Source organism: Oryzias latipes, chromosome 10, assembly GCF_053564925.1.
Source record: "Oryzias latipes strain Hd-rR chromosome 10, Olatipes_Hd-rR_3.1".
Lineage (NCBI taxonomy): Eukaryota > Metazoa > Chordata > Actinopteri > Beloniformes > Adrianichthyidae > Oryzias > Oryzias latipes.
In genome coordinates this window covers 23,495,148-23,523,116 of record NC_136246.1, presented here as the reverse complement: position 1 = coordinate 23,523,116, position 27,969 = coordinate 23,495,148, and the positions used below count along the sequence as shown (strand labels likewise).

At 39.0% G+C, this 27,969-nt stretch overlaps 1 protein-coding gene across 1 annotated transcript in view; it reads right to left on the bottom strand.

Annotated features, from left to right (window-relative positions):
• Nucleotides 1-231: 231 nt before the first annotated feature.
• The window catches only part of ctnna1 (catenin (cadherin-associated protein), alpha 1), a 54,613-nt gene continuing 26,875 nt past the window's right edge, over nt 232-27,969 (bottom strand). Inside the window, exons 8-18 of the mRNA XM_004073394.5 lie at nt 26,696-26,776; nt 26,300-26,452; nt 24,072-24,164; nt 22,759-22,915; nt 22,045-22,245; nt 20,517-20,665; nt 17,164-17,274; nt 15,566-15,747; nt 11,321-11,426; nt 2,471-2,605; nt 232-1,802 (exon numbers count right to left, since the gene is read on the bottom strand). Of these exons, the coding sequence (XP_004073442.1) occupies nt 1,518-1,802; nt 2,471-2,605; nt 11,321-11,426; nt 15,566-15,747; nt 17,164-17,274; nt 20,517-20,665; nt 22,045-22,245; nt 22,759-22,915; nt 24,072-24,164; nt 26,300-26,452; nt 26,696-26,776 (1,653 nt within the window). The 3' untranslated portion in view covers nt 232-1,517. The remainder of the gene's footprint in view (nt 1,803-2,470; nt 2,606-11,320; nt 11,427-15,565; nt 15,748-17,163; nt 17,275-20,516; nt 20,666-22,044; nt 22,246-22,758; nt 22,916-24,071; nt 24,165-26,299; nt 26,453-26,695; nt 26,777-27,969) is intronic.

Below are 27,969 nucleotides of genomic sequence, written 5' to 3'. Positions count from 1 at the left end.
AATATTTTGCTGCATTTCGATGAAGAGTCATCCTAACAAGCTGTTGGAGGAGCATCACCGCAGGACTATGTTGTTTCCTCTGCTTTTGAAAAGATAAAACATGGATCACTGCTGTGAATTTAGGAGGAAAAACTTCAGGTAAAAAGTTTAACAAAGCCACAAATGACGGCATTAAGTCCAGATGAATAAAAGATTTGGTCGTTTTTCAAAAGAAAAGAAAAAGAAACTGGATTGATTTTATTTGTTTAATATATATAAATCAGGCACAATGATACAAGGTGTGTACTAAGAAGTGAGCAGTAAATAAAAATACTATTCCACTCCAAATTGAAATCCAAAAACAGCAAAAGGGGTGCAAATGGAGGAAAACATTCTGCCTGGCTTCAACTATGAAGGAGGAAACAAAAAGAAGCACCTGTCAAAGAAAACCAGACATGCCCATCCAGCTGGAGTTTAGAGATGTTTGACAAAAAGTTTCTGAGCAGCGGGAGCTCCACACCAATGTCCCAGCATGCAACTCTGCTGCACAACAACTCCACTGAACGACTGCTGTGACTCAAAGTTAAAACAAAATAAAGGTTCTTTAAAGCTCCAAAATCTATCAAGGTTTCTTTATAAAACACTCATGGAACTTAAAATCATGATTAGTGTTCAAAAACTCAAGGACAAAACAAGTTGGTACACAGAAACGAAAGAGACAGATTGCACTGATGAACTAAACTAAAAGACAAAAATGTTGATTGGACATAAAACAAAAGTCCTCGGTCTGGATGTGAGCAGAGTTTGTTGGATTTGGAAATCATTGATTGGATTCATTTCTGTGGATCCCAAACCGGTTTGCTTTTAAATGTGGTTATCTAACTGGACCGGTTCTGGACCAAAACCTGCCTCCTTTGGCTTAAAGACAAAATCCGATTCAGGTGGTTAATTTAGAATTAAAATAGACGTAAAAACTCAAAGCCTCCCAAAATCGAATAAGCAGAAAACATTTAAGTCGATGTTTTTACAGCTGGAACTGTAAGAACAGGCAGACATGGAGACAGCTCAACACAGAAGAACCCAAACGTGTCATGTCGCTCCTTTACCCATCACAAACAAAAACCTACACTTATTGCTCAATAACAAAAAAAAAAAAAAAAAAAAGGCAATTGAAATTTTGCATAGGTAATATTTCCTGAAAAGAGTAGGAAAAACAGAATGAAGCTCTTGGCCCAAAAGTGTTACTTTTAAAGTAGTTAGGAAAGAGTTAGTTCCACTCTGGCGAAGCCCCCACACACATGGAGGAAGAAAGGCTCGCCCAGCTGATTCCCTCTAATGACAGCCTCTACAAAGAGAGCGCCATGGCCAATCTGAATGCAAGCAACAGGAATGGGGCAGTGTGGAAATACAACAGATAAGCTGCAGATGGACTGACAGGCAAGGAGTCTTCTTAATGAAACAATGACAAGCTCCATCTATTCCAAACTCATTGGTCGTTAACTTGTGTTCTTGGGAATCAATGGTGTGTGTGCGTTTGTCTAGATGCTATCCATGGCTTTGAACTCGCTCAGAGCCTGCACCACGTTGACCTGCTTCTTTTGAGAGGATCTCTTGACTCTGGCCTGGCCGTCATCCTTCTCCCTCTTCACCAGAGGTTTCTTCTCAGGAGCTTTCATCTTCCAGGAAACGGCGGGCATGTTGAGGGCCTCCATGCCTTTGCTCTTCTGGTACTTGGTGGAAGCGACGTAAGAAGCCTTGACGGTGGACACCACCGCATTCATCAGGTTCTTTGCAGCCTGAATGAGGGACATGGCGCTGTCCAACTGAGGTAGAAGAGACGGAAAAGAAAGAAGAACAGAGAAAACCTTTAGCCTTGACCAACAGTTTCCTTGAACTCATGTTCTGAATTCACATCAAGTGCATTTTCCGGTTTTTGTACCCCAGGTTTTCCGACGCGTTAACAGCCACCTTCTTGTCTGGCATACAAATGTGTGTGGTGAATTTAAGAATATGTAAAAAGGTCACACTAATTTAATCTGCACACTTTAATAGCCCCAGAGACACCACTGACACTTGAACGGAAGAGTTGGAAGCATACTCTTGTCTCAGCCCTTCAGGAAGGAGGGGCAAATTCATTATTTTCATGCACATTGAAGTCACATATTTTAATTATCTTAAACTGTAAGTAAGTGGTTAATTAATGCTTAAAGGAATCTGGGAGGACTGCCCTTGACCAGCGGCATGGGGAGGAAAACCTTTGCGCTCCAACTGCCACAAAGAACAGGATCGCGTTTACTCAAAGCCTTTTAGTCTTTAAAATTGGAGTTTTTCTTGCCCCAAGCCTTTTTAGGTTAAGAAAAAAGCTTGCAGAGAAATAAAAGCAAAGGAATTCAGCTTTAACCCTTTAAAAATGTGCCTCTGCAGGGATTACATTCACGTTTTCTCCTCCGTCGTTGTGGCTGTGCAGATGGACAGAAGCTGCTGAACCTACCCCTGAAACGACCAGCTCCCCTCCCAGGTTCTGGACCTCGGCTTTGACTTTGCTGCAGATGTTGAGCTGGTGGCAGTACAAAGCGATGCGCTGCAGGTAGGCCAGCAGGTCCTGCTTGCAGGAAGAGTCAGGACACTGCGGGGGAAATGCACACGCTTAGACATGGAACACAGAAACCTTTGTTTGTTTGCAACACGAGAAAAGCACGGCAGAACATTGAAATGCATCCAATTTTTGTTGCTCCTATAAATCAAAAGCATCCCGCTCTCTCTTCTTCCCGTTCTGTCCAACAAAAGACTGTTACAGATATGAGTCAAATGAATAAAGTTAAGCCTAAATTACAAAAGGGGTTTATTTAAATATACACCTAGTGTGTCAAACATTTCATAACCCCTGTTGTAACAGTAAAATATGTCCAACACAAGAGGCTTTCAGCTCTTATCTGTCTGCTCAGCTGTTAGACAGGACAAGTTTAAATAAATAAATAGCATAGATTTTAATTGCAGCACCTTCTACAATCTAATTTGATCCCAAAAAAAACAGAATTTCAAGTACACGCCCCCGTGTTGTCCTTAAATTCAATGAGATTTAGCAACAACAATAACTAAATACTGACAACTTTTGTGATGAAAGAAAAAAAAAAGTGGTGCTAAGTTGTTGAATCGTGTTTATTACTCTTTTTAAGACAGAGCTGCATTCATGAATAAAAGTTTAACAATGGAAATTTCAGAACTAAACTATACTTGTTACCTGGAAGCGTCATAACGGCATAAACTTGTTCGATCGCAGAAGGATATGTGACTCAAAACTAAATAAAGGTGGGAGCCGTAAGAGCTTCCTTTCGCCACATTACATAGGATAAACCAAGCAGGAGGAAGAAAAAAATAAAAAGGCCAGTTTTGCTGCTTGAAAGAAACAATGTTGTGTACTATAAAAAAAGTCAAGCATATTTTAAAAAAACGTGACAAAAAGAAAAACCAACAACTATGGATGTAGTCCAAGACAACAGCATTTATATTGACATGTGTAAATATAAATATCTAAATGCTGTCAAGGGTGTCAAAAAACTTCTAATAAAACAAAGCTGAAGAAAGTCCAGTAAAGTAGGAAAATATAAGTAAATAACTATGAAGTCCACTTTCCATTGGGCAAACACAAGAGTCCCACAAACGCATCACACTCAGCATTGGCAACCTCTTTGAATCATTTAATCATAATTAGACTTGGGCTTCACCTCAGAACACCATTTCCAATCCCATTTCTAGTTTGCTAAACAAGCCCCCTGCCAGCCTAGTAATTAGGTCACAGTACTCTTCCCAGCTACTCATCAAGTGAAGAATGTAAACACTCTGATGGAGGCTGCGGCGCTTTACATCAGACCGTCAGAGTGACCAGAGTCAAACGCTTTCTCAGCGAGGATCTCTGGCCGCAGATCAGTGAGCTGACAAATGATCAGAAGGCTTTTTAACGACAATGGAGTGACTCCACACTACTGGCCTTTAGCTGACGCACCTGACGCATCCTCTGTTTTTACATTTTAAGGAATATTTATCATCTGAACAATAGCAACGTATATAGAATACATTTGTAGTCCTATGCAATACACACAAACCTGTTTAATTCGAGCTCTTATCTGCACGTAACCTGTTTATGCTATGCATATATTGTTTTCTGGGCTGATGTGGCGGCTTTAATCTGACTGTACATGTGGACATGGACAATAAAGGCAATTTTCTTCTAAAAAGAAAAAAACAGTTTTTTTTAAAATGTGCATCAAAACAAAAATCAAAACTTTTCTTTAAACAAAAAAATAAACATGGTCTCGAAGAAAAACTAGGCTAACAAACGTTTATTTCTTGCTGACCCGCATTAGACCACAGAGGAAAAAATAAAAATAAAATCAGGAGCTTTTTTATTGTAGTCTTGATGCAAATAGGAAAAATATCAAAGTTCAGGAGGAGCGTAATCAGATTCATCCCCGTGTTTGTTTTGGACTGCAGCCGCTGATCGCGTTAACATGTCATGTGTCAAAGCCGAGTCCCTGATGAGTTGATGCGGTTTTACTCTTTGCCAGAGTTCAGATTTTTTAACTCTTAATGCCCAAATCACACAGTGGCGGCCAAAACAGGCAGCTGCAAAGCTGACACACCGCGTCCAATGCTCAATTGTAATGCAGGACCTCTGATCGCGTCTGTACGCTGAGTTAATATTAAAACTGGACGCTCCTGATGCACAAATCATGTACGATGTGAACATAGCTCAACACTGGCGCTGACCCATAATCTATAACCTATAATCACCAGGAGCAATGTGGGGTCCAGTCTTACCCGAGGACACTTCAACACATGGGCGGGCGAGGTGGGAATCGAACCTGTATCCCAAACCATGTTTGCATCAGAGGTCGACCGCTCTATCCATGCACTACGCCCATCACTATATTAGAAAGTCTTGGTTTTAAGTTGTTTAAAAAAATACAGCTACTAAAAAAGAAACTGTTGTTGACATGGCAACAAGATTTCAGCTAAAGATCACGAGAGAGAAAAAAAGGATAAAACTGGACTAAAAAGCAGCAGTAATAAATAATACAGTTGAATGAATACATATGCATGCAGGATGCTGGAAGATATCACGTGTGCCATCTGTCCGTGTGCAGTCCGTTTGGTTTTATTGTTACAAACAGGCGTCCGATGCCTTCATCTCTGGAGGCTTCATCTAGGGAACCCCAGAGCAGCACTTCTAACTTACCAAAAGACAAAGCAGTCGTTTCTCCTCTTTAATATTTTACGCTGCACCAAAATAGCCTTCATTCCAACATCAACAAGGTATTATTACAGTCACTGTATGTGTAAAAAGAACCACGAGGGAGCACATGAGTGAGCACGCCAGCAGCAAATGCTGGCTTGAACACCAGCTTTTTCAGAAGGGGGGGGAGGGGGACCGCACTCTGAATCTGGTAAATGCCCATCAGAACAGGATTCAACAACAGACTGATGACTTTTGCAAGATAGAAGCACACTAAACTGTTTAATCAGAACACATAAAAAAGCATGCAGCCTTTACAAAAATCCCTCTTTTCAATACCAGCATTGCTAGAAAAGCACAGAGCTAACAGGAAGTGACAAAAGCTAAATTTAAGCGGGAGAAGAGGAAACATTACAAGGATCATGATTTTTGGCCACTTCAAATAGACTACAACTTATGATGCATCTAATCCTGCTGAGCGCATCAGTCTCCCTGGTGGGATAACAGAGTGCTCCACTGAATGGAGTGCACTCACTCCCTCCCAGATATACAGCCATGCATGCATTTAAAGAACGATTCGCCCACATCTGAGCTCGGACTTTCACAGAACATCTATAGCAGGGATGCTATGGCACAATAAGGTCACACACACAAAAATACAATAAAAATGCTTTTTAAAAAAAGAAAAACCCAGAGCCTGTAACATGGTCTTCTAAGAATAAAATCAAATGTTTTATCTAAAACCTTTATGGTCAAGAAAATTATTTTTTCAATATGTTTGTGCCCTTTCCTTTTGAAAGGGATCCCAAAAAAGCAAAGTAACAAGCGAAACAAAAGGAAAACCTTTAGAAGTAAATAAAACAGAAAAGGCTCTTTATTCATAAAATATTTATGAATGTGTGTGGAATATTTACACCTCTCCGTTGGTTTAATTTCATGTATTCTGTTTCCTGAGTAACTGCAAAAGGCTTTTATGTTGGTTCAGGCATCCCACAAATCCCTCTGGTTTTAGAGGTCTTTAAGTGAAGCCTCTGATCTTAATAGGTTAAAAGAAGGTGCGAGAGAGGAGAAAAGGAGATAAACTTATCGGGAAGAGCTAAAACTGCAATGCTGGACCAGAAAAATAAAATGGGAAAGCATAAAAAAAATCTGAACAAAATAAGAAAAACATAAAAAAAGGAAAAAAAAGATGAGTAGAGGGTCTGAGAAAGAGACAACTGGGGGGAAATTAACAGACAGGGGGATTCAATTGAACTTGGGAGGGGGGGTTAAGTCACAGCAGTGAGTGAAAAGAGTGTGCACAGAGGAATACATGCAATTGCACAGACCTAGGATGAGGCCGAATGCAGCACCCATGCTAATGAAGGCTTGAGCAAGTATTGAGATGGCGGAGAGCGGGGCGCTGTGAAAGCATCACTTGTGCTCATGTTCAGCTCAGCTGCTGGCGCCCCTCCGTACTCAGGAAACTCCAAGACTGCACTGACTGGGACACGTGAATGCACAAGTCGTACATAGAAGACAAGAACACTTTGGGGGGGGGGGGGGGGGATTTGAATATGAGAGAACCTCTAACAGGACGGACTCGGGTATGAGCGGGGAAATTCACACCATTATAAACATGGTGCACAGCTCAGATCTATATTTAAAGAAAGGGCTTAGTGCGTAAAAGCATTTTGACATTAATCATTACAACCCATTGATTTTACCTTTTATTATTGTCCAAGTGCTGCTGTGCAAAAGCGTGTGGGTAAGTTACAGGCAGAGATGTTGAAAGGAGAGCACTTCAGACAATTCTTTTCAATACAAGCAGCACAATGGCTTAGATTTGTTCTGCTGAGTGGTCCATTACACATTAACCCAACACATTACTGCTCCTTTTTACATCTCTTCATTCTTCTGCTCAACCATTCCACGGCTGCTTCACAGATCATCCTGGCAGTGCTTGGGTTCCAGTTTTATAGAAAGCTACAACATTCAAACATATGAAGAGCTGCTGAGGATAAATCGATAAAATGAAAACATGCCTGTGGAGCAGGACTTAAACAATAAAAATACTGTTTCATTAACGAACATCACGGCCAAAACTAAAAAAGAATGAATCTCGTGCGTGAAGTAACTCAGATGAATGATGACCAGGATGGCACGACCTCATCATTGCAAATGCCATGCAGTTCCACTGAATTCCATTACAAAGAGCAGAGACGCAAGCCTCTGAGCTGCTGCCAGCCCACGCTGACCTTTCTAAACGCCTCACCCAGAGGAAATGCCCATTTCCAATATTTACTGACATCGCAGCATCCTAATGTGCTGTTGCCAGCAACCTGTTGACCAGTACACCTAAAAAGCGTCGTCTTACTTTTGCAGCCATGAGTTTGTTTTATGAGTTCTACTAAAATGATGCTACAGTTAATATTTAATAACGAAGAGCCTCCTTGGCCATCAAATATTTTTATGAATTTCAAGTGCGTTTGATCCACAGAAAAATTAAAATAAAAAAAAATCAGGAAAGCAAAGCCTGCACAGAGCTGAGGAAATGTGTCCCCTCTGCTCCTTTTGCTTGGAATATGCTGCAAAAGACTGGAAACTAACTGAACTGGTATCTTTGAATGTTTTTAAGAACAAGCTCAAAGCATCAGAGGCTGAAATAATAATGTGCAACTGCTTTTTATGACGTATGTAGTTTTAATGATGTTTGTTTATATGTATTTTTTGTACCAAAATGTGCTACTTCTTGGCCAGGACTCCCTTGGAAAAGAGGTTTTTAACCTCAATGGGACTTTCCTGGTAAATAAAGGTTAAATAAAATAATGTGGGAGTGGTCTTTTTAAGCCTTAAGGCTTCTTCCACTTTCCTCCACATTACCTTGTATTTTTTTTTACAAAAAAGGGGTTAAAAATTAAAGCATGGAATAACTACAAGACACTTGAATCCTTTAAGTCCCACTCTGATCATCTTGTGATGTATTTTTAAATTGTTTCCAGTTGTCTTAATTATCATTATGCCATTTCTAGCCAAAATTTAAACATCTGTATTGTTTTCTAGGACAGTTTCTGCAGAGTGGCGGTAGTTCATTAGAAATTCTCCTTTGTGTTGTGGGTGGGACTGTTGGCACGGAGGAAGCCCACCCCTACTACCCATCATCCATCTGTGTACACTCCCTTGCGGTAGCTTACAGCTAGGGCTGGGCGATGTGGCCTGAAAATAAAATCTCAGAATTTCTTTTTTTTTGTTCGATCTCCGATTTTTTTTTCCAGATCCCAGATTCTGGGCTAAATAATAAATAAATGAACACACTCTTGGAATCAAAGTCCCAGCTGTGTTTTAAGTCACACTTTGTAGTCTAGACTAGAGAGTTTATTTTAAGGCCATATCGCCCAGCCCTAAGCTTGGGCAAGGCAACTTTCCTGAAGTACTGGGTAGCTCATTTCTGGGGTCTAAGGTTTTAATTAAATTAATAAACCCCGTCTTCTCTATGCTATATATGGGTATACATGTCTTTGGCTATATGCAAAGCGACCGCTCCGGTGATTGTTCTCCACCGTGCCCCTTTCCTGTCATATGCGGTGCCTTGTGCAAAGGATTCGGCAACAGTTAGCCATTTTTCACTGTGGTTTTGTTCCCCTCGGAGAGACTGGCATTTTTCATATTCGGCTGGATGTCCCCGTTTCAGGTGTTGGAATAGGTTTGTGGTGCTGCTGCCCTTGACTGCAATGGTCTTTAGGCAAATGTTGCAGCGTGGGGTCTCTTCCTCCTCGTATGTGGCAGCAAACCCATACCAGTTCCAAACAGGTCATTTGATTCCTTTCTTGGGAACAAACTTCCCACTCTCACCGGTAGCCATGCTGTCGCTTGCTGTTTTGTATGTGCTATGATGTTGTCGTTTGTCGCTTGCTATACTATTTATTTATTTTTATTTTTTAAATCGCCCGTAATCAAAAAATTTAATTAATTAATTCAATCAATTTTTCGCCCAGGCCTACTTGCAGCTTTCAAATCATAAAAAAAAAAAAATCCTCTGCTGGGGTATGAGACCTCTGTCCACATCCAAGAGGCTTGAAACAAAGTCTTTCAATACAGCGCCTCTCAAGGACATGCCTTTCAAAAGCATCAAAGAAACAAAATAATACAAATAAAATATGAGGACTTCAATTGCTAAGGCTAAAGTCCAAAAAATCCTTTATACTCCGAATTTGATTCCGTTTCTCCGCTGCTGTAGGTACTTTACAAGCCGTCTGCTCAGGAGCATCTAGGGCAAGACCAGATTAGATGGTCACCAGCAACAAAGCCCAGGGATCGCAGGGAGTGCATACTGATCGAAGTCAAATATATTTAGTGTCGTATATTTTATCTGAGTGGGAGCTGAAAATAAAGCATTCAGGAACAAACGTCAACACGTGAGGATTGTTCAATTCTCTTTACAAAACATCTAACGTCTTGGGTTTTTTACAGAAATAAATGGAAATTATTTATGTAGATTCAAAGTAGCCAACTCGTTGACTTTAAAAACTGATGCAGCATTATTTGTTTACCATCCCAATCAGATGGAGTTCTTCTACGGTGTCCCACAGAGCGGCTCATAAATTCTTAATAAACTGCAGTGCAGACCTTTGTACAGAAGCGACCTAAATTCTGCTTTGATCTTTTCGCCACAGTAATTTTCTTAACCTTTAATTTCTACATTTCATATATTTAACTGGTTTCCAATGGCTGAAATGTGCATTCAACAGTCTTGGACCAAATCACACCACGAAAAAATGACAAAATAAATGCTTCACCATCAGCCAGGAACCATAAGTCAATATGTTTTATATGAGAGGCAAAGCCTCACAGACCCCGCAGGCCACAGACACACAGTGCAAGTGATTAATATGCCTAGGTTAATGAGCAAAGCCAGCACTGCCTTTGCTCCTGTGATTGTCACTATGTGTGCATCCTTGTCATGATTCACTAAACTCCAGCTGCAAGATTATGCAGACCCTCCCAACACACCCTATTTTGCTCCAAGTGGGCCTGTAGCATCTCCTGCTCACTTAGAGGTTCGGTCCTAAATATAAACTGCAACAATAAATACAATTTAGGAACAGAAAGAACAGCCACTGGGCAATTATGTGGCTAGTTAAAAGACGAAGCACTCTTAATAAATTCATCTCTCAGGAGGGATGCATCTTTATTGCGTATAATTGCACTGCCTCTTTCTATCTCTCCATCATTTTCCTTGCTTTTATCTAATGCCCATCTATACAAGTTATTACTGTGTGTTAGAGCTTCATGTCACATGATTTGCGAGTGTTTTGAGTCGTTGAGAAACGCTAAGCGGGACAGCAGGTTAAATGAACAGGCTGAAGGGGTCTTCACTCCTGGCTAAGAATGTCTGTTTTCACAGCTGAGGCTCTTCATTTATTTATACTTTGAGTGGCTCAAACCTTCAAAATCCTCTACTAGTATGTGTTCACACACATACACAAACTACACGTGTTCAAAAAGAGATAAAAATACAACCAGAACTTAATATAGTTCCAAAAGCATAAATAGTTGTGTAAATTCATATGCATGCGCCTGCAGAGAGCCAGTGCCAGTCAGGCGTTTTGTATGCAGGCATCCAAGAACAGACTCGCACACCTGCACAGCTGCCCATCTGTTTTCTTTGGGGGATAACACGGTTTTCATTAAAAGTGAATATGAATCTTCAAAAGCTGCAGCGAGGCATATAAAAGTGACTTTCCAGGGGGCTTTATTCCCTACACAGGTGATTCAAATGCAATTAGGTCAGAAAAGGTAAGAAGCGATAAGTGGGTCTGTAACATTAAGGATCTCAGAGCCCCTTAAATAAAACATGTGCGGGTCTCCAGGAGGACAACAGTTTATTGCATCAGACAACGGGGGAGGGAACTCTGCATTGGAAACGGAGGTTTCCATGTATGTAAAGAAGGTACCAAAACTACTATGAATGTGTCAAAGTAGAAATACTGGAAATGGGTTGGTTTTTCTCATTTATCAAACCCTCACATGTGTTTTTAATGCTAAACATGAGCTATCATTTCTTGAAGTGTTTGGTCTGCAGGTGTATATGCGGTCACTCGTTAGAGATAGAGACACCATAGGACTTACGTTGTCAGCAATGGTGCGACCCAGCTTGTCCATTGTTGATCCTGCCTCTGCGATTTTCTTGGCAGCACTGATGACATCAGATGTGTTTTTCAGTGGCCCTTTTCCCCTGAAGAGAAAAAGTGAAAATCAGTGCATGATTAACTGTGTAATGTCTATAGAAACAGGAAAAAAACAGGGGTGACAGCGCAGAGATGATTCCACACATCGCATCGAGGCTTTATGCCAAATTCTTGGTCAATCACAGCTGAACATTTTATGATCTTCAATCAGGCCTCTGCACTACAGTAAGACATTATAGGCCTTTCTTCAGAAAGCAATACACCTGTAAATACCAGTATTTTGTGTTTACTATGAAAACTTTTAGTATGAAGCTTGAAAGATAACAAAAAACATTTGAAAGTGAAATGGAGTGGAATCCCTCTTTGACCTAATAATGCACGTCAATCCTTGACCCCTCTTCGTCCACACAAAGCCCATCCCCGCACAGGTCACTTCCATCCTGACCCTGATCCAGAGCAAAGCTCGTCAGCTATTTGCCATTTTTCAGCCCCCCTCAAGGGACTGTGGGACACAGTTGGCAAGAGGCACAAATTGGATTCAAAGCTCCTCTCTCCGGGCTAAAAAATGAGCTTTCCAACCCAGAACAGATGGAATTTTGTGTTCTGTTCTCTCACTTCCTCTCCCCTCCCTTCACCGGCTCTCTCTATGTTACTCTTATGTAAAACAAACTGAGGCCCTGGTGGAAAAGGCCATGCGTCACAGCACATACTGGAGGTTCTCATGGGACAGGTCATCCCCCAGAGACGGGGCTGGGGGCATTTTCTTGGCTCCTTCAGAAAAGGGTTGCAGCTGATGAAGCCACACTGTTATCTGCTTGAAAAGTACATTACAAAACAATAAATATTGCAACAATAGATTTATAATGTTTGACAGTGATTGGTATTAGTCTTGTTTATATGATTTGGTGGATCAAGTCGCTCCATAAGCTTGCATTTTAAAACGCCGGCTCCCATATAGGTTGCATGCATTCATTATTCATAATAATTGGCATGCACCAGCAAGTGATGCTGCAAGTGTCAACAAGAACCTCACCCGCCCTGTAGATCTGTCAGCAGAGGTACAGATCAATTATCTAATGCAGCATTAACCTTGGCCAAGCGTCATGCCAACTCAAGGTTTAAGGGCAGTAATTTGGGTGGAGGCTGAATTAAGCAACAACTGACCTTCTGTTTATCATTACTGCATACTTGCATCAAAGCCTGATTCACAGGCATCCATAAAGCATGACAAAGTTGCTGCACTTCCTTGAATAATACAAATGCACACAAAAAATGAGCAGAATACTCAACATGAGCACAGAACTTTAAAAATAAATCTAAACATGTTACAACATGTTAAATAAAAAAAGAAAAAGAAAAAGCCATTTACCACCACTTCATAAGGACTGTTAATAAGAAATTCAGTGGTAAATTTCCTTTTAATCTTAAACTGTTGACTAACACTAATGATGTTTTGTTTGAAGAAAAAAAGAATATATTAATAAATCATTCACGTATGTGCACATACTGACTGCAATGACAGGGTAAACATGAAGAAATGCTCTGGATGTTTCTAAATAAAATATTACCTATATGAAAGTACATCATGGGAAAATTACATTCACCTTTAAGTTGCTAAATTTAGTGCTTTATTTAACACTTCATACGAGTTCTTAAACATTCACAATGCAGTCCATGCCATCTTTTAGCCTAGCTGGACTTTTAAAACACAAAAAATTATAACAATATGTCTTAATATTTAAAATGGGCCTCTTTACATTTGCTCTATTTGCAAACTGATAAACTTTTGTCATTTAAAAATGTCATCACAATAAATAAGCTCATCCATTAATCGAAACCCTTAATCACAGCCCAGCTTGCTTTTGTTTTAATCAAAATTTTTACAAAATGTGTAATACTCATCCATGTGTTTATCAAAACACTTTCAAAAAATTGTTTTAAGTTTGAGCTAATAAAACTTCTTTCATCACTATGTTATGTCAAACTAAGCAACAGATTCCAAATTCTCTACAACAAGAGTTAAGCTATTTTAGTGCCAGGACAAAAAAACTCTTTCATTGAGGATGTGTCAAAGAAAATGTCTGGAATTATTCACCTTTATGTTTGAGAAGGTACAGTCATAAAACACTAAAAGACTAGTTTTACAGTAAAGGAGGAACATTAAGAGGGATCATTGACTGTATAATATATAACTGGACGAAACGCTTGCGACATCAGCCATAGAAAGCCTTGCTACTGGTTCCAACCAATTGTAGTCAATTCAGTCGCCATTTTTCCACTTTATGCCTGTTGCCATGTTGGAACCAGTCGACCTCAGGAAGCCGTGATTGGTCCATCTACATTTCTACGGGAACCACTCTCTTCAATCAAGAGTGAGCATTTTAGAAGGCCACACCCCTTCCACTGAAAGCGGGCTGAAGTGAAGCAACGCACTTTTACCGAGGCATCCGATTGATTGGTCAGTTAATAATTTTACAGAAAATATTTCATGAAAAAAATTTGGATTAGGAAGAAAATGTTAAAAGGTAGTAGAGCAAGAATGATTATTCTGACAAACATAATTGGGCTGTTTATTTCTCAATACAAGCCTGGGATTTTGGCTTTTTGGGACCAGCAGGTGCTTCCTGTTTGGAACGCCGTGGGGGGGGGTTCAGTTCTCATACAGTGTCAATGGGAGGGACTGACAGCTCATGTCTTGAAGTAACAGAAAAACAAGAACAGGAAGTGTGACCATGTGGGTGTGTAGTCCAGTGACACTGGGTCACGAGAGTTAACTGATGATGTGACACAGGCAGCTGAATGAATTATCAAGTCTACAGGGATACCACAGCCTGCTCATATTCAGCCACATGCAAGCACGCTGATAAGACACCTCTGTGGAAAACAACCAAAGACTCCCTGCAAGGAACAATCACAAAACACATAGAGAAAAAAAAACATCACATGATTTTACCTTTTGAGAACAACAATAAAGCTGCAAGGTCTGCTATAAACAACTATAGAGAGCAACTGCAAATATGAACGCCATGTGTTTGCCTGAACAGGAAGTCCCTTCTTAGTGGGATCTAACCTCATCTTCACAGACAAAACTTTACCCATAAATGTGTGAGAAATGGTCTCCTGGAGCCTTTTGTGTGGTTCTAATTTCGTTTTTACAATCCACGCAAACTGTTTTATGTGCCAGGGGAGGGGTAGATTTGAATCTCTGCTTATGGTTGATCATAATATCACAGAATTACATTACAGAAAAGTGGAAAGGATGAAGAAATTGTAGCTATCCTGCAGTTTCACTCAAATTAAAACCCATTTGGAGGGAAGTGTTAACTTCTGTGTGTGATCCAGGCATACGCTGACAGGTACAAACAATGATTTATGAGAGATACATTTTGGCTTACTCAAATGTAATATAAGAAAATTCAAACATAATTACAGTGCTAGTCAAGCAAACAGAATTGACGGAGACAAAACCATTTACAAAATAATAAAACTATATTAAATTTGCAACAATATGTATTTAGTAGGGGTGTAACGGTACACTAAAATCTCAATTCAGTTCAATTCAGAATTTCATAGGACTTGGTTCGATACAATTTTCGGTATTTTTTCAGTACAAAAGATTTATTGCAAAATTGGTTTTATATAACAATAATAAAATTATTCTATGTAGGTGATCTGCTATCTAAAATAATACAACTATTAGCTGTCAGGAACCAAAAACCTTGGATACTTAACACGGGCCGGACAAATTTTTTTTTTTTAACTTGCACATTTCTTTTCTTGTAGACCTGATTTTTTACGGTCGGGAACCAGTCCCTGTTCTTTTGGTGGAAACCTTTTTTATTACCGTTCTGGCGAACTGAGCAGCACAGCCTGAACCCCCCCCTCATCCCATTCTAAACGCACACGAGCGTAGAACCCATTGAGCGTCTCAGCGGAAACTCGCGATTACCATTAGTTCCCCCCCGGGGCAAAGTTAATAAATTTAGGGGGAAAAAAACCCCGAAAAAAACGAAACAGTATTAAAGTGATCTGAACCGAAATTGCCGTACCGAAACGGTGCGGTCCAACTACGTGTACCGTTACAACTCTCGTTTTTAGCAAGCAGAACAACAACAAAAAAGACCACAATGAAGCATATAATGTAAAAAACAACAATAGAAACTGCTAATCCTCCATTTTCACTCACCTGGTAAAGTCTGTCATCTCCATCATGATCATGCACATCTGCTTGGCCAACACAATGATGTCGTTGCCACTGTCATCCCACTTGGATACCTCGGCATCCAGCTTGCTCTTTTCTTCTTGGAAGCTAGCCACTTGTTCTGCAATCTTTGCCTTATCCTCCTGAGGCAGCTGGGCCATGATAGCCTGCATATGGAAGTTTAGAAATAGAAGAAGATTAGCAAACTACTGTTTGAAACACGGGTTTTATGCACGCAAGCTTTCATGTCAGGAAAATACATTTCAACTATTCTGATTACAGTGAACTACATTGATGTCAGTTTAGTTTATTTTTTCAAATTATTTATTTCTTTAGTTGTTCTTCCTGGTGGATGATTAAATGGTATATATTCATTAGAATTGTACTTTTATGCTTTTTAACAGCAGCTTCAAATTTTTTTGCGGTTTTCATTTCCAATATTAAAAGTAGTGCTATTTGCGCAAATACATCAGTTATGTTTCACTGAATTGCTTCTCTATAAAATGTTTAGAAACCTCAAATTTATCTTACCCCAAACATGTTGACATTAAAACCAAAATTATTTAAATCTGTTATGAGTATTTTACATTATTCAAAGCCACATTTCTTAACCTCTCTTCCTCCTTACCTCAACAGCAAAAGAGGTAACACCCAAGCAGGTGTTTAAAGTTTAAATATTTGCCAAGCTGCTGCAGACCGATACTGAGAGAAAATCCCTGTTCACTCCATTCATCTAACTGGAAAGGTCTCTCTGGGGTCTTTGATTCAAACCATACGAGGCTTGAGCAACCCATCTAAACAAAATCGAATCAGTCAAGAGTTAAAAAAAAATATATAGAAATATATATTTGGATTGGTCTGCCAAAACACTTCTGTTATTTATGCACTGTTTTGTTTATAAAATGATTTTTTTCCCTAACTGGGTAGGGAGATTTAGCATTTATTCTTAAAGACAGGGCTGCCCAGTCTTTATCTACTACTGTTTTCCAGCTTTCCTATCGCTGCTTTCTGCTGGTTAGCCGACTCAGGTGTCTCCTCATTCTGGTTGACTGAGCACACCTGATCAGGTAATCAACAGCATGAGTGCAGGGAGGGCTGGAAAACAGTCTGGGTGGTAGATCTTGAAGACCAGGATTGGGAGGCAGCCCTGCCTTAAGACATCTAATGTATTTCCACACACTGACTATCGCCCACTGCAAGACAGAGCACGGTTAGAGCTCAGCCAATGCTGTGACATTTTTACTGTAAAGGGCATCATTAAGTACAGTCAGTGGGTTATGTTAGAGTTTCCAATGGTAAAAAATTATGTTTTTTTAAATACAGTTAAAACTTGTACAACAATACTTGTGTATATAGATTCATAGTAATCAAAGTCATCAAATTAGCTCAAGATGTGCAACAGTAAACGATGACAGTGACATTTGTATTTAGGGTTACAAATTTAAAACTTAATTCGATGTCCTCTTAACAATAGAAGTATTCTTAATGTATGTGTGTTTACGCCAAGATAACTACAAAGCAAAATCCCACGACTTTTCAGAATATCAGAAATATCAATAAATGGTATCAAATCGAAAACGTACACGCGCAGTTTGGCCACCAATAAGCTGGTCATCTGCTGTCTGAACGCTGGTCCTGCTTTGTACTTCAAAGTCGTCCGTCTCAAAATCGGAGTCGTCCAGTTCTTCTGGAGTCTAGGAAGGAAAAAAAAAAAGCATGTAATTTATAAAGTCCAAAAGAAAAATACAATAACCATCTAGAAACTAAAATAAAATAGTAACTAAAAGGTATCATAAAACACAGTGCGAACAAAACAGCACTTTCAAGCCATATTTGTTACCAATAGTTACACTTACTATATTTTGGTTTTATAACCTCCATAGTAAATACCCTTTACAAAAAAGGATTTGCTAAACATGTCTTTTTTTTGGAGGGGGGGGGGGGTATCGTCTAGTTTGAAAAGCATCAGTAGCAAAACCCTTGAGATGCCCATCTGTCACTGCTGTCTGATAAAAGGCAGCTGAAGCACAAGTTTAGTTCTTTCAGGAATTTTAGCCCTTCATCCATGACTTTCTTTTACCCCGTTTTTTGCATTGAATACAAAACAAGCCAAAGGCAACATTTCACTCAGAAATGATGTTCAAAAGAAATTCGCTGTCAATAGCTCGGGCTCAAGGCAAACTATAACACTGTCCGGAAATGTATTTGGAGGAGATATAAGCAAAGGGAAGATGATGCGGACAGATAAAGGTGCATTATCACGCTTGTGCCTCTTCTTGTGCTTATCCAACTGTCTCATTCTTTCTTACTGTAATGGATTTGGAACCCTTGCTCTAAAAATAGCCAAGAGTCTCTAAACAACCTTCCACTGCTCCAGGGAAACTGTAGAAGCTTCCGTTCTACAGGCAATGTGGGTATGGTTTCAATACAAACTTTATGACTCACAAGGCATGTCTGAAATCGAGATAATGCGGTTCAGTGCTAGCAGACACCGCCTGCTGTGGCGTGTCCGACACATACATCGTAATTGTGAAAGGCTCAGAAAGGCCACCCACAGAATCTGACAAGTGGGAAACTATTCAAAACCAAAACCAGAAACAATGTTTAAAAAGTTCAAAATGGTTCCCTAAATTCAACATGTTTAGTAAAAGGGCATAACATGACATTAAATTGGGACTTGCATCACAGCTGCACCGTTTTGCGTGTGAACAACCTGTAACAACCTGCTGAGAAAACAAGTTTACTTTTATTTCTTCCTTTGAAAACTATTTAAATCCATTCATTAACACTGAATAAAGCAAAAGGTAACTGCAGTATTAATTTCAGCTCCAAACTACATTTAGTTACTTTTTGCATAATAAAAACTTGTGGTCTAAAATGAACCTCATGAGAAAAAGGCTCAACAGAGCCAGCCACTTGTTAAATGAGACCCCACTGATACTGGTTTCCATTTCAGGAACAGAGTGAATAACTGTGCTGATCATTACAGATTTGAACCCTGTTGATGTGGCAAAAACCAGACTGCAGGAAGAAATAATCAGCAGTATGAAAGCAAACAAGCAAATATAAATAACGGAAATAAAGCATTCTGACTCGCCCAAGACAGCAAGACAACTGTAAAAATGAATGCAATATTCATAGGAAGTATCTTCAATGAAAAAGTTGAACAATAATATAAAAATAGAGTTTGTATGCATGTTTTTTTGAAGTTACAGCAATATAAAAAAGCTGTAAAAGCAGACCCCCTGTGATACTGTTCTGAAAATGGACAGGCCTGCTTAACAGCATCACTCACTGTTCCTATTACAGTGTTCTACTCACTGCCTCAGTGTTGAATAGACTTTTCATTCATTTTAGGACAGAGCCAGTGAAATCACCTTGGGCTATGACGCACTACACAAATCATGAAGGTAATGACAGCTGCCCCCTGTATCTGAGTGTCTGCAGCTCTCTGCCTGGAAGTCAGTTTTACATCTGAAGCGTAATGTCTGATGTTGCTGTAGGGGGAAGAGGGTTCTGTCCTCCTTCCACATTTCCCAGACTGTCTGTGCACCAGAGGTTAAAAGTCCACAAAAAAAAATGACACACTTGTCCATTTTGATTTAAGACCACGTCAAGGTCCTGTGAGCATTCAAGATGTTTTAAAAGTCAATGTGAGCATTTGTGCTTGGACATGCTCTTTAGAGAGGCTGTCTTATGGTCAGCTCAACTGAGCTGATTTATGGTATTTCTGTGGACATCATAAACTGTGCTCAGAAAACACAACTCAGCCAGTGGGATACTAAACTCATGATGTAAATTCATGTTTTGAATATACCTTTAACCTTGTTACTAATAGCATTTGAGAATAAGCGGAGGACACAGCTGTGTGGAGCTGCTGGAAATCCTGTGACTAAAAAGCTAAAGAAGTGTAATCATTTCCTGATGAATACTCACTACCAATGCTGTGTGGAAACATTCACAGACCTTACTGAGAAATCCTCACAGACTTATGGAAACTAGATTTTTTTTTTAATAAAGATTAGTTGGCAGTTAATAGCACAACGAATCTGATAAATCACGAACATGTGCGGTTTGTCGCTAATCCTCTATTAGTTTTAACATGCAGTCACATTTACACACACCAACTCTTCCTGCATGTTCAGCCAACCCCATAGGCCCAGTGTTAATAGCTTAATCAGGATGATGTGATTGGGGCTGGGGCTGATAGCAATTGAATGTAGTTCTCAGCCTGCAGTACAAGGAAAGAATGCTAATTAAAATCTCCATGTTAAATCAGCAGCTGATTATCAGGCAAAAGCAAAATACATAATGGTCCCCTTTTCATTTGGGCTTCTCAATGTATGAGCAGCATCACTAATAAAATTCAAGAACCAAACTGAAGCTAAACTAAACTCATTCAGAAGATCAAAATCCTGTTCAAAAGGTTGTATTTATGTGAAACATCTAGATAGTCCGTTAACCCATTAAACACAAGTCTAAATGCATGCATAAGCTATCCAACAGAGACTTCACCATTATCCACTTCTGACTTTATAGCTGGGGAAGGTTTAGGTCAGTCAATAAAGTAATGGTTCAGTGGCTTCTATTAGCATGTCTAACTTATGGTTCTGCTCAGGCAATAAGCCATTGATCCAAAGACGACGCAGGCTGGTGTTACACTAAACTGCATGTTTATTCAGGCAGCACAGCTTTTTCCTTAGACATTTTAATCACAGGCTTTTAAAAGCCAACCATTCTTCCTAGTAAACAAAGCCTTGTGGAGAAGACCCTCTAATCCTAGATCATACTATAGTATTTAAAAGTTCCAGCAATTCTTTAAGATTGTGCAGCCGAGCAAAAATACTTTTTGAAATATTTATTTGAATGTTGATGAGTAAACCTTAAACATGAACATGTGTACACGCTGGGGATGATGAAAATCTGTAATACTTACTCTGATCATGAGGACTGCTTTGCGGATGTCGCGGATGCCGTCGTACACCAGACGGGATGCATCGATTAGTTCATTCTCATCCACTGAGGGGTCGCCACTGGATAAGGCCTCGACTGCAGCTTCTACCTGCAGTGTGAATCGTGGCATGACTGAAAGGAAAAATTAAAAGTGGAACAGATAATTGGAATTAAAAAAAAAAACCTTCATTCTACAAAGATAAGACATTGCTTCTGAGGTACATAGATACACAGCAGTTAAGTAGGGAGTTTTACAACAACAAGCTACAACAATAAAGCAGTCTCTTTGGGTGTGTATTTTGGCCCGGTGACAGTTTGATATCAGTTCTGGAAGCCTCTGCCACGCATTCAGCAATATTTAGAGTTCAGTTTTTAGGATTTAGCTGCATCCTCTTGGGTGAGGCCTGGATGTCAGGATGCAAATGTAGAGGGAGGGAGCGGCAGCGTAGAGCATAGTGCACAAAGAGGATTTGGTTTAGAGCTTACAAAGCATTTACAACCTGCAGGCTTCTGCATAGAAATGTAAATCAAGTAAAATATTGAAAGAAAGAAAAAGAAATATGGTAATCTGGCCATAACCAGATTTTGGCTGTGATCATTTTTCTAAGCTTATTTAAAAATAATCTTCCAAATTACTTCCCATTAACAAAAAAAGAAACCGGGAAGAAATTACATTCTAGTACAAAAATGCACCCAATAAAAGCATTTAACATAGTTTGGTTAAAAGGGAAAATAAAATGAAGCAAAAACATCAGCAGTTTGGACTGTCGTAGGACCTCTTCCTTCCAGAAAAGCAGCATTACCACGAGTTTGTCAAAATGACACACCATAGAAACAATAAATACTTTTGCTTTTGATAGTGATCTTGGAATCCAGCATCAGGATAGGAATTTCCTTTCAAATGTGCTCAAATCAGCATTCAGTAGAAATGGCACAGCGGAGCAGGAAAGAACTAGAATTTAGGGACAATCGTAAAATTAGGAATTTTTTTTAAAAGGCAACTTGAATTCGTGAAAATCCAAGCCTCAGCTGAAATCCTCAGATAACAATCAGCCTGCATTTGCTGACTGTTAATGGGCTCACTCTCAAGAGGGCTGAGCCATTTCTAAATCTGACAACCGAAAAAATCGTTCTGTCATGTTAGCCTGCTAGTAATGGAAGTTAACACATATCATACATGCTGGCTGGCTAATGAAATACCACATTATTTGGACAAAATGACTTCTATGATGCAAGTTGGGTTAAGATATTCAGTTCTATCTGGCAGCCTAATAGAAAATGCTGCAGATGTCTGACTCAGTCGACATTACAATGAAGAGTACTTCAGAAAGCAATTTTTATTTACTGAGCCAACTCCAGATCTGTCATTATTCAATTTCAACTCCCTCCAACATATTTTATCTTGGTTTTAAAAGGAAAAATATGTTGTAAAGAAAAAATGCTTAGAAAATGGGGCTGATGAAACTTTATGCTTTTCTTTTACAAACCCCATCAGATCATTTTTAAAATACCTGTGTTAGTAAGGAGCTTGGTGGCCTCCAAAACCTTCTCTGTGTAGACTCCAGGTTCGTAATTGTCCATTTCGGAAGTGACCACATGAACAACCCTGGCAGCACGTCCTCGAATGGCCCCAGCAGTGCGATCCAAGCCATCAACGTCCTTCTCTTGCAGAGCAATGACACACTTATTCACATCCTCCAAGATGTGGTTCTCTGAGAAGAAAGCGTAAAAAAAAACATTTTAGCATTATGAAAAACAACAACTGTGCCTTGTGCCATATGGGTGAAACACATTTAAAAACATAATGGAAGGGATATGTTCTCATTCTCTTGTTCTGACTAGACACTCAAAACCTAAAGAACCACAAGGAAGCATGGTCAAGAGGGAAATTCTCAGCTTTTTATAACGTAAATCCAACAAAATATGGAACTTTGCAGTACTCACAATCTGTCCTTGACAAAATGATCAAAAAGTCACTCTACTAAAATGTTTAATGAAAATCGTTTAAGGCAAACTAAGTAAAATATATTTGGTAAAGATGCAGATGTAAACGTTTACTCCAGCCAGTAAACAACTCTGGTAAAGGAATCACAACAAAGGCTAAGTGTAGTTTAACAGATAAATAAATGTTTAAAACTGTTTAAAAGTAAAAAATAGTTAGTTTTATTTAAATCAAAAAGAAAAAGTTAAACCAGATTTCCACTGTCCATATAAACAACTCTTACCAGACACACACAGGAAGTCATCAATGGATGTTATGTCATCAACAGCATCAGTGAGGACACGGACTTGTTTCTCCCACTGTTCCTTGAACAAATCCATGTTGTCCAGGCCCACCTTACTATTGGGTTTGGCAGCGAGGGCCAGTGCTGCATTGATCACCTAGAATTGAAAATTACCATCACTACAGATCAATTACAGTAAAGCTCTGAACACAGGTTAAGTGCAATAAGCGTCATCTCAGTTTACACAAGATTTTAATCTAGGGTCAAGATACTTCTCAAAAGGTCCGTCAAGTGTAGTTGTCAGCATACTGAACGGAGCTGCAATCATAGTACTCTGATAAAATGATGCATCAATAAAAGCTTAGTAGTTGTGGACACACAGGACTATACATTTAAAGTCATACGTCTCGTCTGTCAACAATGGACAAATACATGAGAGGTAGAGGGGAGTAAACAGCATACCCAAAATATTTGGACAACACAGTAATCTGATAAAGGTAAATTCAACAAAAATTAGAAAATAAGGTCTAAATGGTAATTATTGAATTTAGTATGGAGAACTGTGTACATGCGTAGTGGCCTGACTCAAACACTCTTTCCCCTGAAACATTAAATACAAAAGAAATAAAAAGTCATCTAACTGCACCAGCAGCCGTTGTGTTGGCCACACTAATGTGGGACCTGATACATCTGTAACACAACACCTTTCTGCTGTTCTCCATTTGTACTCCACAAAGAAAGAAACGACAATTGCTTCTGGTCTGGAACAACCAATGAATAAAGTCATTGGATAAGGAACATCAGATTTTACATTACTTGGAAAAAAGAATTTGCTACATTGGTTAATAATATTAAAATATTTAGTGCATAAAAACAGGCTCAGCGATATTTTTTAGTGCTTTTGAAGAAACTGTCTTTGATCAAGACAAAACCAATTAGTAAATGGTAAATGGCGTATGCTTATATAGCGCCTTTCTTCCTACAAGGACAAGGCGCTTTACAGTCACAGACCCATTCACCCAGTCACACACACATTCACACACTGGTGGCCGCTCCACTGCCAAACACAGGCGCCCGCCTACCACCAGAGGCAAGGTGGGGTTCAGTGTCTTGCCCAAGGACACTTCGACTCATGGGCATGCAAGGCGGGAATCGAACCTGCAATCTTACGATCATGGGTCGACCGCCCTACCGCTGCACCACGGCCGCCCAAAATTTAGACTTGGCATTCTTAAAATATATATAAATGGAATATGGCAAACGTTTAAACAACCAGGAAGCTGGTTAAACAGTAACTACAAATGCCCTTGTACCTGGGGGCATAGAGTTTCGAGCTGAGACGCTGCCATGCGGACAAGCTTCACCCCCTCTTCGTTGTTGGAAATGGAGCATGCCAGGTTGGCCACCTGAAAGACAAAAATGTCATGTCTTTTAAATCATAATACCTCATCTGGCACATGCTGTCATAACAGGACATTAATGATACATAGATAAATAGTTAAAGTTGACTATGGTGGCTTAATTTAGGGATTCTTTTTTTAAACCAGAAATGGAACACAACTAATCCTGTGGAAGGCATATTCACTGCTGAGGATTAATTCATAAAGCTGCTAAAATTATGCAGAATGATGCAAAGGACAAACGACCAGAAATCCAACAAAACACAAATAAAAAATAAATGTCCATGAAAATGTTTAGAAGTGTTAATGTTAAGATATACCTGATAACTAAACAATGGGGCTTTGTGACAGTTAAAGAGGTTGGTTGACAGCATAATACAGAAGAAAAAATAGTTCATTAAAAATTCAAAGATGTAGCAACGCAGAATGATCTATAAAAAAAATCTGTGGAAACCAGCTCACTGATTCACTTGGGGTCTAAAACTTGTAAAATCTAATATTTGTAATATAAGAGGAACTAAAAAAAAAAAGATTCAGTGTCAGAATATGATCATAATCACAAAGTCGCTTGACCCCACCATAAAAGACTTCTTTTCAGATGTAAAACACTGTGAAACATTGAAATATAAAGTCTTTCATCACTATTCAAATGTAGGCACCAACCACAGGGTGAACACTCCAATCCACAAGGAGGGTCTAGAGAGTGGTTGCATAAAGATAAACTGGCACTCTAAAGAGACTTGCATTTATAATTTCATGAACTGTCACATAAGCCTGTCTCATTGAGAGCCAATGGGAAAACAGCCATTTTTGCATAAATGGACGGTGAAAAAGCCATATTAGGAAAATCTGCTGTCCTAATAATTAACATAACTGGCCATGTTGGAACATAACACTATGAAGTAATAGAAAGGTCCAGTTACAAGAATAGTTTTATTGGGAAGTAAAGTCATAATGCTAAATCTTTTAAACTTACAGACAACATTATATCCCTGCTTTCTTTGTAGGTCAAAAACAACTTTCTATTGAATAAAATCAAAATATTTTATTCCATTTCAATGATAAAATTGATGAAATTACATCCCCTGAAAAATAAATTCACAATATTTTTCTTCAAAATACAATACTTTGTCTTCATTAGTATGGGAATTAGTTACGAGTACAGCCAGCTTTCATATTTATGTGATGTGAGCAGCTTTTCTGCTTCCTCGTTTTATTCAGAAGATGACTGTCTCTCCAAAGTTCAATTTGAAGGTTAACAGAATGAACGTATAGTTACCAGGCAGCACATGGACAACATAAGCTCAAACTAGTGAATGTCATGGCTATCCTACCAGTACATTGAGCGCTTTAATGCTTGGTGAATGTCAAACTCAATTCTTTCCCTTGTTTTCTTCCTTCATTCTCTGAATATGGGTCAGTCATAATGCTGCTCTCAAACATGTGTAAACTAATAGGTCACTTGCCTTTGGGCAGCTTACCCTTGCTTCATAAAAGTGCCTAAAATTAGTAGATCTTTGAGTAATGAATGGCCTACTGCATTTGCTCCATCTTTACTACCTGTGTGACAAAAGATCAAACACTGAAGGGAGTTTTGGCTAAACTCCCTGCGTTTGATAGAAATTTTTGTCCAACTATTGAGAGGGAATTTAAAGAATTGTGTTGAGCTAAATCATGTTCATTCCGTGGTTGGAAAGTTTACTTTCTGTAAATCTGTCAAATGCAGCCTCATTTTCCTGTTCTATTAATGTTTTTCATAAAAAAAGGACAAACTGCATGAATCTAGAGCACTTTTACTAAAAATAAAATAAAAATGTCAGCAACTGAAACTTTGGAGCAGAAGTTAAAACATGAGATCAAGCATATAATACATTTGTTAAAATTTGGTAACAATTAAATATGTATAAATAAAAAATGTGAACAAAAAAATTGTACACAGGGCTTTTATTTTGTATTAATATGATTAAATACTACACTATAAAAAATGTATCTGAAGATAATAGAACCATAATTCATAAAACAAAAACAAAAAAAGTCACCTGCTCACCTTCTACATTTCAAAAGGTTGAAATTTCTGTATAATATTAAAATGACCTGTGCCCCTTAACAGTCGTTTATTTTAATTTGAAAAAACAAAGTACCTCAATCAGCTTGTGGGCGTGTTCACGAAACACCTGTGCGTACTCCTTCACTTCTTTTTCATTGCCATTCTTTGCAGCTTCAATCAGGACCAAGAGAGGAACGTTGGTCTCCAGGAAAGAATCAGAGACGTGGTCCATCACAGCTTTGCGAAGCTGTAAAAAAAAGATTTAAAGAAGCATCTTTTATGTACTCCTCCTGCAATTTTTATTTTTATTGCAGTGTGTTTCCACATGAAAAGTCACATTCAGAGTCAAATACACTTAAAGTAAAGTTATTATTTTAGTGAAAATTGGTATTCTGAGCTTAGTGAAAATCACGTTAGCTACAATCAAATGTAAGTTAAGCTTGGAGAACAAAAACAAAAAAAGCCAACAAGACAAAAATAAAAAACAAACCTGTCTACGAAGATCTCTAGTCTTCTTTGTCATTCTGTCGATGGCTGTGTTCAGAGTGTCGCTTCTGTCTTTTCTCCCAGTCTGAAAAAAAATACAGGAAAAAACATAGTTTAGTTAAGTCTGTGCATGCATGGAGGTATGGGTATCAGCTCAAAGAAAAGCTGTCACTTCGCCTAAAGCCAGCCCTCAATGTCTTTCAGTATCATAACAAAGGTTCTATTCGTCAAAGTACATCAAGAATGCATACCGTTCAGAGATGTGTCTTGGTAAAGGTAATCCGTGAATGTTACACTCCCTTAACTATAAATGCTGACACAAACAATAGTAGAAAAGCCTCACTGTGTTTATGATATCTTCTTTGTATGAAGCACTGTTTTTGAGAGGGCCCAAGACAAAGGTGACTTCGTTAGGCTAATGCCCATTGCTTCTGCTTAAGAGGACGAGACAGATTTAATGTCCTTTCCACATCAACACTGGAGTTTAAGGCTTTGTTAGTTGGATGGAAAATCAGTGTTGAAGATCAATTGTTGAAGCCTCATCTTCTGTTTAGGGTCGTTTCTTTAGTCTTTTAAGAAAATGAGGTTTAAATAAAAAAAAAGATTTGTTAACTACATAAATTACAGGTCATTACATTTCAACGCTATATGTAGTAGTCACACTGCTAACTGTGGCACAGCAGTGAATGGTCCTTATCATAGCACCCCCACAGAGAGCTCAGACATGCTCAGTCACATTCTGCTAGCTGCTCAAGCATAACCTGAAAATGTGAAACTTTCAGGAAGGAAGGAAGGAGAGGTGGAGGACGACAGTAAGAAAGAACCTGATGGTGGAATCCAATCAAATCAGATGGATGTGGGAGAGGAGCAGGGTAAAAGATGAAGAAAAAAAAGCATGGGTCTTTGACCCCCATCCTGCATGCTTCAATATAGTGCTATGGATGGCGTTGACCTGTCCCATCCCCCAATGTCCATAGCACATTAAGGGTGTTGTGTATGTATTTAGAGGCAAGGAAGCACAAAGCCCTTTGTGATTTTTGTCTTTTCTAAATGTACTAGTATGGTTAAATTCTGGCTGTTCTGCTTTAAACTGTTCATTTCCATCCCTACATGCATAACCCTTTCTCATTCCTTTGGTAAAAAGGTTGTTAAGCATTTCCTTAGATGCCCATTACAGAAGCACTTTTTCACAGCATCTTTTATAACAGTCAGTTGAGGCTCCATCCATCTTCTCTTGGACAGATTTAAGAACAATTTTTAACAAAGCACCGGCATAGA